The following is a 14235-nucleotide window of genomic DNA, read 5'->3' as shown; positions in this document are numbered from 1 at the left end:
TCCATTGTTGATATTGTGTTGCATGTCAGCATTCAAGTTTTCAAGATATACAGTTGAAGTCAGAAGTTTACATACACCTTAGCCAAATACATTTAAACTCAGTTTTTCACAATTCCTGACATTTAATCCTAGTAAAAATGCCATGTTTTAGGTCAGTTAGGATCACCACTTTATTTTAAGAATGTGAAATGTCAGAATAATAGTAGAGAGAATGATTTATTTCAGCTTTCATTTCTTTCATCACAATTAGTATTTGGTAGAATTGCCTTTAAATTGTTTAATTTGGGTCAACTTCGGGTAGCCTTCCACAACCTTCCCACAATAAGTTGGGTGAATTTTGGCCCATTCCTCCTGACAGAGCTGGTGTAACTGAGTCAAGTTTGTAGGCCTCCTTGCTCGCACAAGCTTTTTCAGTTCTGCCCACAAATGTTCTATGGGATTGAGGTCTGGCCTTTATGATGGCCATTCTAATACCTTGACTTTGTTGTCCTTAAGCCATTTTTCCACAACTTTGGAAGTATGCTTGGGGTCATTGTCCATTTGGAAGACCCATTTGCGACCAAGCTTTAACTCCCTGATTGATTTCTTGAGATGTTGCTTCAATATACCCTCATTATTTTCTTTCCTCATGATGCCATCTATTTTGTGAAGTGCACCATCCCCTTCTGCAGCAAAGCACCCCCACAACATAATGCTGCCACCCCCGTGCTTCACGGTTGGGATGGTGTTCTTTGGCTTGCAAGCTTCCCCCTTTTTCCTCCAAACATAACGATGGTCATTATGGCCAAAGGACATTTCTCCAAAAAGTATGATCTTTGTCCCCGTGTGCAGTTGCAAACCGTAGTCTGGCTTTTTTATGGTGGTTTTGGAGCATTGGCTTCTTCCTTGCTGAGCGGCCTTTCAGGTTATGTCGATATAGAACTTTTTTTTTACTGTGGATATAGATACTTTTGTACCTGTTTCCTCCAGCATCTTCACAAGGTCCTTTGCTGTTGTTCTGGGATTGATTTGCACTTTTCACACCAAAGTACGTTCACCTCTAGGAGATAGAACACGTCTCCTTTCTGAGCGGTATGATGGCTGCATGGTACCATGGTGTTTATACTTGCATACTATTGTTGTACAGATGAACGTGGTACCTTCAGGCATTTGGAAATTGCTCCCAAGGATGAACCAGACTTTTGGAGGTCTACAATTTTTTTTCCGAGGTCTTGGCTGATTTATTTTGATTTTCCTATGATGTCAAGCAAAGAGGCACTGAGTTTGAAGGTAGGCCCTGAAATACATTCACAGGTACACCCCCAATTAACTCAAATGATGTCAATTAGCCTGTCAGAAGCTTCTAAAGCCATGACATCATTTTCTGGAATTTTCCAAGTTGTTTAAAGGCACAGTCAACTTAGTGTATGTAAACTTCTGACCCAGTGGAATTGTGATACAGTGAGTTACAAGTGAAATAATCTGTCTGTAAACAATTGTTGGAAAAATGACTTGTGTCATGCACAAAGTAGATGTCCTAACGAACTTGCCAAAACTATAGTTTGTTAACAAGAAATTTGTGGAGTGGTTGAAAAACAAGTTTTAGTGACTCCAACCTAAGTGTATGTAAACTTCTGACTTCAACTGTATAACTTTCAAAATACAGAAATACAGCCGTTATGGTGCATACCGTCTTACTTTCTGTATTTTGAAAGTTATATATCTTGAAAATGTGATTGCTGACATGAAAAACATTTTGGGACAATATCAACAATGGACTAATGAAACAAATACTAAAAGATAGTTTTTGGGTAGTTGTCCTTTATGAACTTTAACCTGTACAAGGACATGGTTCCCTTTGTCATAGAAGCTCGACTCTTGGCCACATGTCGATCTTCAAGCAAGACAAAACAAAAAATCAGCCCCCCCGTGGAAAAAAATATCGCAGCACCCCCACCCCCAAACTACTTCCCCGTGGCTATGAAGACAATAACCCCAAGCACAACGTCAAAATCCACAAAGAAATGGTTAATTGACCTTCTCTGGATGCATTGAAAACCTGTGGTTTGAACTGAAGAGGGCAGCCCATAAGCACATATGAAGGATACCAAGGATCTGGAAATATTCTGTATGGAGGAATGGTCTAAGATCCCTCCCAACATGGTCTCTAATCTCATAAAACATTTTTGAAAAAGGCTCAGTGCTATTATCCTCGCAAAGGTGAGGTATTTAAAAAAAGGGGTGTCAATCACTACCTTTTGGGGAGAAAAAAAGAGGACATGTCAAACAAAATCTCTTTCTCTGACCAGTTGTATTCGTATAAAATAATATAATTTCAAATATTTTTGAGCATACAAAATACCTCAGTGTTTGAATTATTTACTTGATAAAGTCATCTTTATCAAGGGTGTCAATCATTTTGGACCCTATTTAATGTGGCACAACCTTTTTCACGACTAAGTCTCCATTCACTCATCGAGGCTCTAAGGGCTGCCACTGTAAGAGCAGTTTCAGACTGGAATGTGATGACATGCTCTGTGTGTGTTGTGCTGTCCATTGACTGGACACATAATGGTTTAGTCTGCTGGTAGGACTGATGGGACTTGGCTTTGCTGGGCTTGTCCTTGTGTGTGTGTGGGGGTGATGGAGGGGTTCCTTGTACTTTCTGTCTCGGTGTTACACAATAATAGATATTCCAGATGCGAAACACACAAACGTATGCACGCAAGCAAACACGCACACACACACCGGCAGAGCCAATCCAGTTTCCAGTCATTTATGAGGAAAGGCCTTCGAAACGGCAGGGCTAGGGGCAGATGTGAAAGTAATTTCAAATAATTTATGAGCTCTTTTGCTACTAAACTGCTGCAGCATGATTAACATTAATTTCCCCCCATGTTTAGTAAGAGAAGGCAGGCACGTGTAAGCCCAACGTGAAGCACAGTCGGGCAGTGGGGTGAATGAGAGGAAAGAAATGCACAGTAGTTTCAGGCTAAATTAGTCAGTTACTGGAATGACCGTGGCCTACCTCACTTTCACATAGACACCTACTGATGGATGGGGAACCCAGACAGGAAAACATTCTTCCTTGTTCCAGATGGCTGCTGTGGAAATGGTTGAGTAATCAGTAGGGTATTAAAAGTCTAACTTACATAAGGACATGTCCAGTCCAGTAGAAATTCTACTTTGAGAGGTCCATCGAACTGGCAATGACCATTTTTAGACGTATTTACTTAGACGTAAGAGTTGTAAGATTTAAGTTGTTTGTGAATAGTCTTAGGATGAATGATACAAACAGGCTTGTCGGGCCCTAGGTCAGTTCAGGTTAGCATTAGGTTGCACAGATGAGAACTGAAAGGACTAAACAGAAATAGATTAATAGTTTATTTGAGTATCCGTTTTGTGATACAAGTATGTTGACCAAAGCAACTCCCACAAACATATGTTTTTAGTTATGATCTAATTATTATTTGTATTTTTTTTTTTAATTTAACCTTTATTTAACTAGGCAAGTCGGTTAAGAACAAATTCTTATTTAGAATGACGGCCTACCAAGGGACAGTTTGAAATTTACTGGGGTGGGGTGGGCTTGTCCAAAATAGGGGAGGACTTTTTTTTTGCTTTGGAGAGGTTAGTGTGCTTTTTCCTAATTCACATGAGCCATTTTGCAGGTCTACTATACTATATAAGGTCTTCCATATAGCCACATTTCCTCATCTGCTTGCATGCGCCTCCCCTATGTTTTAGTACTACCCTTATGCAGTACGCTTTTCTGCATGCACTATACCACAGGTCAATATAGTCTATCAGTCAACTGTCTATCCTGCCCTCTATCAGCCATTCATGGTGACAATAGTGGTAGGTGGGTCGTTTGTTCAGATCTGCTGCATTTGACACCGTGAACCCTCTCAGGGCTGGGCGTCTCAGACTTTGCACACTCTTGGATTGCATCCTACCTGGAAGGCCGCTCCTACCAGGTGACGTGGAGAAGATCTGTGTCAGCACCATTTACTACTGGTGTACCCCAGGGCTCGGTTCTAGGTCCTCTCCTCATCTCTCTATACACCAAGTCACTCGGCTCCGTCATATCCTCACATGGTCTCTCCTATCATTGCGGATGACACTCAACTACTTTTCTCCATCGCCCCTTCTGACACTCAGGTGGCGACACACATCTCTGTGTGCCTGGCAGATATCTCAACTTGGATGTCGGCCCACCACCTCAAGCTCAACCTCAACAAGACGGAGCTTCTCTTCCTCCCGGGTAAGGCCTGCCTGCTCCAAGACCTCTCCATCACGGTTGACAGCTCCACGGTGTCCCCCTCCCAGAGTGCAAAGAACCTTTGGTACTTGTCTACAGAGCAGCAAGAGGACCTACCCTCCCCCCCTCATACCTTCAGGGCTATGCTCAAAACCTCTCTTGGCCCTCCCACCGCTACGTCAAGGCAGCGCCCACTCAAAGCTATTCTCTGTCCTGGCACCACAATGGTGGAACCAGCTTCTCCCTGAAGCTAGGACAGCAGAGTCCCTGCTGCCAAACCCTACCTATTCAAAGAGTATCTTAAATAATCCAACGGCACACCCCCTTGTACCACCTCCTCACCTCTTCATTCTCGCACTTGACTTTTTCCCCCCACTTACTAGCTCTGACCTTGCTTATAGCTACTTTATTGAGTAAAAATGTATTTACTTCGACTGTGATATGTGGTTGTACCACCTAGCTATCTTAAGATGAATGCACTGTATCTGGTCGTCCCACCTAGCTATCTTAAGATGAATGCACTAACTGTAAGTCACTCTGGATAAGAGCGTCTGCTAAATGACTCAAATGTAAATGTAAAATTACATTTGAATAATGGCGCAAAAGCCCTGTTATTTGAATGTTTCATTCCATTTGGATCAGTTGTGGGTCTACTTTCAACAGATTATAGTAAGACACGGTAGCAGCCCAGTCTGGCTGTTGCTGATCATCATTCTCCCAAGCTGTCCTATATAGTATGGCCACATACAGTGCCTATGGAAATTCTACACCCTATGGAACTGGGACTGAAATAGATGTAATTATATGTTCTGGTCATTGATCTACATAAAATTCTCCATAATTTCAAAATGAAAGTTCTATCAATTTTTACAAATTAGTATTCACCCCTTTGTGTGGGCAAGCCTAAATTAGTTCAGAAGTACATTTTGGCTTAACAAATCACATAAAAAGTTATATATATTTTTTAACGACTGCCCCTTCCTCTGTCCCCCATACATACAACATCTGTAAATGTTCCTGAGTGGCCATGTACAGTTTTGACTTAAATCTGCTTGAAAATCTATGGCAAGACTTGAACATTTCTGTCTAGCCATGATCCCAAACTCTTTGACAGAGCTTGAGGAATTTTGAAAATAATATTGGTTAACTGTTGCACAATCTAGTTGTGCAAAGCTCTTGTGAGGCGTACCCAAGAAGACTCACAGCTGTAATCGCTGCCAAAGGTTTTTCTAGCATGTATTGACTCAGGAGGGGGAACACTTATCTAACCAAGGTAAATTAATGTTTTCATTTTCATTCATCTTTACATAAATAGAATTTTGTTGAAAATCTGATTGCCCTCTAGCTGATCATTGTCTGCAGCCGGCTCTGATCGTAATGTAATGAAACAGGCAGGGAGAGTGAGCTCCTCTTTGGTGGTTGGTGAACCCTCAACCTTCTTGGCCCTGCATTGCATCGACTGTGCCACAAAACCATGCTGAAGTGGTAAAGTTGATATCCACATTCATAAACACAGGGTTTGCTATGGTTCTTGTTATTTATGGTGGTAATAATTCTTTTTGAGTACATTTTAGGAAGGGGGAGGGTGGGCAAAATATTTGACAGTACAAGGGGAGGGTCATGTGAAAATATTTTTTACGTTGGGGAAGGAGATGCATTTTTTTTTTAATGACACCTCGAGTTAGACCTTTGAGTATGACTACACTCGTCTGACCCCCGAGATGAGTATGAGCTAACCACGGTCCAAAGACAATACACTTGCTTGGGAGAGGTCATAACACAATCACCAAGGCTAAGGGTGATAACAATATTAGTCATTAATGAAGGTCACTAGTTCTGAGACATTTGTGTCTGAACCTTCACAAAATAGTGTTTTGATGTTTGTTAAGCACAATTTCCACATTGCTAAACAAGGTGTAGTTTTAGGTGGGCCTTGAGCAAACTGTCTGATGCCGGTGTTATGTCTGGTGGTCTTGTTTCGGGGAAATGAGTGTATATGCACCCCAGCTGAAGGTCTCATGTGTCCCCCCCCCCTTGCACATTCTCAGCCCTTTGGTTTCCTTTTGGACCATTCTGCCAAACCAAACACTGAGATGGTTTTAAGAGCCCCCACTTCAAACCGGCTTCCCCTCCGCCCGTCATGTATTTACATTATAGAGAGAAACATCGCCCACTTTGCGTCTAGAACCTCCAAGTCCTTTCAAGGCACTCTCTCCCTTGACCACGTTCACCCTGCCTTGCTCTGCTTTGTTGACGGAAACTCACAGTGATAAAGTGACCGTCGGGATTGAAATGTATGAAAGACTTTCTTCTCTCTTGCCACTGTAGTCAGTAGTCGGGTAACAGGGGTCACTGCAAAAACAGTCTCGACTCAATCACGTCTTTCCGTTCACCACTACATTTTTGGCGTCGAGGGAATACGAACATTCCCAGAGGCTGACGCCATTTCCGGAAAACCACCCCCATTTTTACTAAACGCTAATGTTTCTGGATTCACACAGAAATGTTGGACTGTCTTTCTTAGCAGGCGAGACGACTGGCTGTTGAAGAAAAGGCTGAGCTCAGCATTCATGGCTTTATCAAATGAGTTTTTAGAGGGTTGGCACTGAGTACTTCATGTCTCCACATACACATTACAGCCAGGAGTTAGACTATGGGTCTATGGTTCTATGGGCTTATGGGGCTGAACAGAGTCAGAGGGGTTGGGTTAAATGCGGAAGACACATTTCAGTTGAACTCATTCAGTTGTACAACTGACTAGGTATCCCCCTTTCCCTTTTCCTCAAATGTGAAGACGCCTTTAAGGGTTCTCAGGACAGACAGAGGAGGGTAACTGAGGACCATGACCCCTCTACTGGCCGGTTGAGTTTAGGGTTAGCCCCATACTTTAGAATTAGGAGACCACCCTCAGCTTACTTCAGCCCTCAGGCAACAGCTTTTGTCTCGACTGTTATTGTAGCTTGGTGAAAAGCTTGGTGTAGCTTGGGCTCCCGAGTGGCGCAGAGGTCTAAGGCACTGCATCTCAGTGCTAGAGGCATCACTACAGACCCTGGTTAGATTCTAGGCTGAATCACAACCATCTGTGATTGGGAGTCCCATAGGGCGGCGCACAATTGGCCGGCATTGTAAATAAGAATTTGTTCTTAACTGGCTTGCTTAGTTAAATAAAATACACGCAATCCAGATTTTTGTTATGTTGGATCAAGATTTGTGTTTTTGCAGTCCCACTTTGTATTTTAGTGATTGATTATAATTGAGAGAAGATCGATGGGAAAACATAATTGAATGATTGATTATGCAAATGCCATTCCCCTAGTCCCAATCAATTATATTTTCAACATCTCATTTACTTTCTCAAAAGTTGTGTAACATAGACCTACAGGAAGTGAAAAGTCACCAAGTAAAACAAATTGATGATGCGTGTGGTTCAAAGGTTATCTCCATGTTGAGAAGCGCCATCTGTGCTGCCACTGTGTACCCCAACCTGGCCCTTGATACACCTTACCCTGAACTCACCTCTCTGGTCAAGTTGGTGACACAACAAATTCTAGACATTCATAGGGTTAAGTAAGGCATTGCAGTTTAAAAGGATTGGACCCCTTTTTTTACATTTTCGCTTAAAATGACATTCTCAAATCGAACTGCCTGTAACTCAGGACCTAAAGCAGTGATATGCATATTCCTGATACCATTTGAAAGGAAACACTTTGACGTTTGTGGAAATGTAGGAGAATATAACACATTCGATCTGGTAAAAGATAATACGAACAAATTAACATGCGTTTTCAATTTGTTTGTTTTGTTCCATCATCTTTGAAATGCAAGAGAAAGGCCATAATATAATATTGCAGTTTAGGCACAATTTAGATTTAGGTCACTAGATGGCAGCAGTGTGTGTGCAAAGTTTCAGATTGGTCCAGTGAAGCGTTGCAATACTGGACAATATTTTGTATCAAGTCTGCCCAAAATGTGCCGAATTGGTCAAGTGATATATTTTCAAGTACATAACTATAGAAAACATACAAAAATGATATGGTAATACAAAATGTAGCTACTGTAAATTTGACAGTGCAGTTAGATTAACAAGAATTTAAGCTTTCTGCCCATATAAGACGTCTATGTCCTGTAAAATCTGCTGTTACTTACAACGTCATGCTAATCACATTAGCGCACGTTAGCTCAACCGTCCCGGTATAGGGACGCCGATCCCGTAGAGGTTTTAAAGGCAAGTATGTCTTCAAAAATGAAGAATAAGGCCTCAGTTGGGCTCCATGCCATGGCTGCACTGTCCCGAATCTTTCATTGATAATCTTCAAGTGAAATAATACATGATTGAATGACTGTGGCTGATCCAGGGACTCTGTGTCTCTCTCTTTCTGCAGAGTCTGAATGTCCAGGTGGAAGATGTGCGTATCCGGGCCATCTCCTCCCAGCGTAAAAGGGTTCCCATGACGGAGGGCTACCTGGAGGTGAAGGACGGGGGGAAGTGGAGACAGATCTGTGACTTGGAGTGGACTGAGATGAACAGCCGGGTCATCTGTGGGATGTATGGCTTCCCTGGAGAGAAAAGATACAACACTAAAGTCTACAAGTGAGCAGCATAACAGAAAAAGAGGGAAAGATACATGCAGACTTCATGAAGTGCTCCCAAATGTGTCTCTCTCTCTCGTCATATTCCATATAGTTGGACTCGAGCGATAGCCTGTGCGTGGGCACATGGAAAAGTTTTGCTTGGGTCAAACAAAATTGAATATAACGTTGCGATGAAGTTTGAAATGACACAATTTCACGTATACAGCATCTAAAGACCTGCACACCTGGACACTTCTATAACATGCCATTTACATCTAAAATACAGATTTAAAAAAATAGATTAAAAAAATTGAATCTCTCCTTTAAATTCGACAGATTGTTTATTCCAGCAGGCAGCCATACCATTCTGGCCTGTATCCCTCTAATGGCCCTCTTCTAGGGGAGGGGGTCGGTCCTTGCACCACCAGATGCTGTTGGAAGTAGTGTGGGGGGCCAGTAGGGGGCACTAATCCCATTTGGTGGCTCTACAAAGGGTCATGTCTCTAATGAGATATTAAACTAAGGCCCTGACTCTCTGTGGTCACTAAAACTCATGTGGGACTTGTGAGAGAAGTGGTGTTAACTGGAGCAGAAGAGAAAGTGGTTGGGCAACAATCACACTTTGTGTGTGTCCACTAATATTCTCACAAAATTATTTTGTTTCACATTTGGACCATGAATGACTTGGACTGGTAATGGTATCACAGGAGGTGGGACCTTAATTGGGGAGGAGCTTGTGATAATGGCTGGAGAGGAATCAGTGGAATGGTATCAACTACATCAAACATATGGTTTCCATGTGTTTGATGCCATTCCATTTGTTCCGTTTCAGCCATTATTATGAGCCGTCCTTCCCCAGCAGCCTCCACTGATGGGAATTGCATGTTATTTTGACTACAATACTGCCATTGTACTTTGTACTAAAACAGTCAATAAAAAAAAACCTTTAAACCTCCCAAGTTCAACTGGGGAAATGTATTAATGAGGGGTAGTAGGGTAGCATTTTATGTATTAAAAAACAAAAGTTGGTATAATGTTTCCTCATCAGGTACTGTAGACAAGTTCATGTTTTCACAGCAGGCTAAAAGAGAAAAATGAACTATTTAAATTCAGTGCAATTCAACTAAATTCAACTCAATCTCTTTGTTTCCTGTCTCAGGCTGCTGTCCAAGCGCAGGAAGAAGAACTACTGGGGCTTCGGGGTGAACTGCACGGGGAACGAGGCCAGCCTGCATGGCTGTAAGCTGGGCCACAAGGTGGAGCTGAGGGGGAATGCCACCTGTGAGAAGGGCTTGCCCGTGGTGGTCAACTGTGTTCCAGGACGGGCCTTTGCTCCCAGCCACGCCCAGGGCTTCAGCAAGGCCTACAGGGTGGAGGTAGGTTGGATCATCTGGAACGAGAGAGAGCATAGAACTGTGATTCATAGGACCTCTGTACAAGAGACTGCTTATGATGGAGATGTGATGTTACTGGAGTTTGAGCTGTCTCTGGCCTTGTATCTTGTATTGAAATGGAAAGCATTCAGAAGAGGAGAAAATTATGAAAGACAAACCTTAGTTGTTAATGTTAATTAATGTAAGGAAACAGTTACAATTACAGTTTGATTTCGTGATCTTTCCTATAAAATCCACTCTTTCATTTCTGCATTATGTGCTGTGCTGTTTTATATCACGTTGCATGTGATTCAACTTAGAGACTGCAGAACACTGTGTTCAAACACTTCACAGATGACTCATGGGCTCTGGACAAAAGGGAACATAGATACACTGAGATCTCAAACTCTCTCTCCCTTTCTCTCTCTGTGATTCACAATAAGCTCAGGATGTATGGAACAATACGATACTGTTTATTTTTGTGTGGTTCAACAAACAAAATCCAAATTTGAGTTACTGGACTGTTTCTGTAAAGAATACATACACACATATCAAAGTAATTGGATATTTTAACTATGCCAAGTGATTGTAAACTATTGTTTCTCAGTAACAGTAGGCCTAACACGGTCAATCGTTTCCGCAGCAACCCCTGGTGCGCCTGAGAGGCGGGGCCAACATAGGGGAAGGGCGAGTGGAAGTGCTGAAAAATGGTGAATGGGGCACCGTCTGCGATGATAGCTGGAACCTGGAGGCAGCCACCGTGGTGTGTCGAGAACTGGGCTTCGGTAGTGCCAAGGAGGCCCTCGCTGGAGGCAAACTGGGACAAGGTAGGTCTCCACTCTCTCTCTCTCCCATTCAAGTACATGAATCTGCTGTAATGGAATATGCAAGCGCTTATCCATAGTGATCCAAGTCTCAGACCAACCACCTCTGCCATCCACTATTCAGATACTGTATAACCACACAGTAACAGAGGATGGTGTCTTTTCTGTTTTCTTGACCTGCTGTCAGTCTGTGTCTCGGACCACCTTGAATCTAGTTACAGAGCAAACACTGCCAGAGAAATGTTCCTGTCCTGTCATATGCTGGAGACAGACACAGCAGGAAGGGAGTGATCACACATTATATTGTGGAAAATCCATTTTTATTCACATGAATTATTTCGACTTGACAAAGTTTTAAAAAGAGAGAGGAGGAACAGTTTAATGTTCCCAAGTGCCCCACTTGAATGGGTCAGAGTTGGCTTAAAATTGGCAGGAGAGTTCATATCCACTCTCAGTGGGATTTCTACTCCTGTTAGGCATTATTGCTATTCAATTAAACATAGTGGGACGGTTTCCCAGACACAGATTTAGCCTGGTCCTGAACTAAAAAGCTTTTTCATTGGAGGACTCTCCGTTGAGAATGCTTTTTAGTCCTGAACTACGTTAAATCTGTGTCCGGGAAACCAGTCCAGTGTCTGTGTCCTGGATTATTGAAAGCATAGAGATACATATTTAATTCTGTGATTGAGAGTGGGGTGGATCTGACTCCCAGTGTGTCTTCTCTCCCCTGTAGGAATGGGCCCGGTCCATATGAATGAGGTGAAGTGTTCTGGCTTTGAGAAATCCCTCACTGAGTGTTACTTCAATAGAGATGCCCTGGGCTGCAGTCACGAGGAGGACGCTGCAGTTCGATGTAATGTTCCTGCCATGGGCTTCCAGAACAGAGTGAGTAGACCTAGCACATGCAGCACGCATGTTGCTGCAAACAGTGCATTTGGAAAGTTTTCAGACCCCTTGACTTTTTCCACATTTTGTTATGTTACAGCCTTATTCTAAAATGGATTCAAGTAATGTTTTCCATCATAAATCTACATACAATACCCCATAATGACAAAGTGAAAACAGGTTTTTAGAAATGTTAGCAAATTTATAAAGTAAAAAAAATGGAAATACCTTATTTACAAGTATTCAGACCCTTTGCTATGAGACTCGGAAATTGAGCTCAGGTGCATCCTGTTTCCATTGATCAAATGTGATTGGAGTCCACCTGTGTTAAATTCAATTGATTGGACATGATTTGGAAAGGCCCACACCTGTCTATTTAAGGTACCACAGTTGACAGTGCATGTCAGAGAAAAAACCTGGCTATGAGGTTGAAGGAATTGTCCGAAGAGCTTTGAGACAGGATTGTGTCGAGGCACAGATCTGGGGAAGGGTACCAAAAAATTTCTGCAGCATTGAAGGTCCATAATAACACAGTGGCCTCTATCATTCTTAAATTGAAGAAGTGTAGAACCACCAAGAATCTCCCTAGAGCTGGCCGCTCAGCCAAACTGAGCAATCGGGGTGAAGGGCCTTGGTCAGGGAGGTGACCACCGGTAGGCATAGCCACGGGAAGTAGGGGTGCATCCGTGGATTTGCACATTTCTTTTGTTATTCTGATTCCGCTACTAACACCAACCACACATTTTTGCCAAACATTTTCATAGTATAAGAAATATTTGATGTTTTATTGCCTCTGGAAATACTTTAGGTAAAGCCTAAAGATAGGATTTATGGCAAATATTTGAGTTTTCCATGAAGAACAGAATACTTAACACATATGTGAGGGAATATACTACCTCTTTAAATCAAGTGGATTTTTGGCCTCATAATAAACAGATCATCTGTGGCCTAGCGGGTGATCTAGCAGTCTAAGTCGCTGACCCAGAACACATACTGCTGCAGCGTGGATTCGAATTGGACCCACTGCTATTTCAGCACACTTTCTCCTCCTGTCTTCCCTCTCCATCTCTACCCTGTCCAATAAACACCAAATATATGAGCAGAATGGGACAGCCTTTATAAACATCTAATCTCTGGTTGCAGCTGCGTCTGAGCGGTGGGCGGAACCCATTTGAAGGGCGTGTGGAGGTGCTGGCGGAGAAGAACGGCTCGTTGGTGTGGGGTACGGTGTGCAGTGACAGCTGGGGTACCATAGAGGCTACAGTCGTGTGCAGACAGCTGGGTCTCGGTTTTGCCAACAACGCCTTCCAGGTGAGTTTATACACAACAAAATATCATCACATTGGCTGGTCAGCCAGACAATCAAGAGCCTAACATTATTTGACAAAGGGTAAATATGCTTATGTGTAAGTATCAACAACATGTAATAATATTAAAAGGGTCAATTATACATTTTGTTGGGAAATAGTCTTCATAATACTTCGTAAAAGTACATCATCAAGTGGGCCTCAGTTATATATATGCCACCAGCAAACCCCATATATCCATATGGCTCTTATATACGTCATTTAGTTGTAAACAGCTGGAGATGTTCACTGAAGGAAAGTAAAAGGGGCTCTGACCTTAGAGCTTATAGTCTCCACACTGACCTTAGGGCTTATAGTCTCCACACTGACCTCAGGACTTATAGTCTCCACACTGACCTCGGAGCTTATAGTCTCCACACTGACCTTACAGCTTAGTCTCCACACTGACCTTAGAGCTTATAGTCTCCACACTGACCTTACATCTTATAGTCTCCACACTGACCTTAGAGCCTCCACACTGACCTTACATCTTATAGTCTCCACACTGACCTTAGGGCTTATAGTCTCCACACTGACCTTACAGCTTATAGTCTCCACACTGACCTTAGGGCTTATAGTCTCCACACTGACCTTACATCTTATAGTCTCCACACTGACCTTACATCTTATAGTCTCCACACTGACCTTAGGGCTTATAGTCTCCACACTGACCTCAGGACTTATAGTCTCCACACTGACCTCGGAGCTTATAGTCTCCACACTGACCTTACAGCTTAGTCTCCACACTGACCTTAGAGCTTATAGTCTCCACACTGACCTTACATCTTATAGTCTCCACACTGACCTTACAGCTTATAGTCTCCACACTGACCTTAGAGCTTATAGTCTCCACACTGACCTTACAGGTTATAGTCTCCACACTGACCTTACAGCTTATAGTCTCCACACTGACCTTACAGTTTATAGTCTCCACACTGACCTTAGAGCTTATAGTCTCCACACTGACTTAACACTTATAGTCTCCACACTGACCT

The 14235-nt window shown here is 42.7% G+C and overlaps 1 protein-coding gene across 1 annotated transcript in view; it reads left to right on the top strand.

The window, feature by feature from the left end:
* The window catches only part of LOC115143009 (lysyl oxidase homolog 2A-like), a 49335-nt gene that overhangs the window by 26056 nt on the left and 9044 nt on the right, over positions 1-14235 (top strand). Inside the window, exons 4-8 of the mRNA XM_029682963.2 lie at positions 8623-8831; positions 9972-10188; positions 10829-11012; positions 11743-11894; positions 13038-13205. Of these exons, the coding sequence (XP_029538823.1) occupies positions 8623-8831; positions 9972-10188; positions 10829-11012; positions 11743-11894; positions 13038-13205 (930 nt within the window). The remainder of the gene's footprint in view (positions 1-8622; positions 8832-9971; positions 10189-10828; positions 11013-11742; positions 11895-13037; positions 13206-14235) is intronic.

The sequence above is a fragment of the Oncorhynchus nerka genome, linkage group LG15 (genome assembly GCF_034236695.1).
Source record: "Oncorhynchus nerka isolate Pitt River linkage group LG15, Oner_Uvic_2.0, whole genome shotgun sequence".
NCBI classification, from domain to species: domain Eukaryota; kingdom Metazoa; phylum Chordata; class Actinopteri; order Salmoniformes; family Salmonidae; genus Oncorhynchus; species Oncorhynchus nerka.
This window is presented reverse-complemented; position numbering and strand designations above follow the sequence as displayed.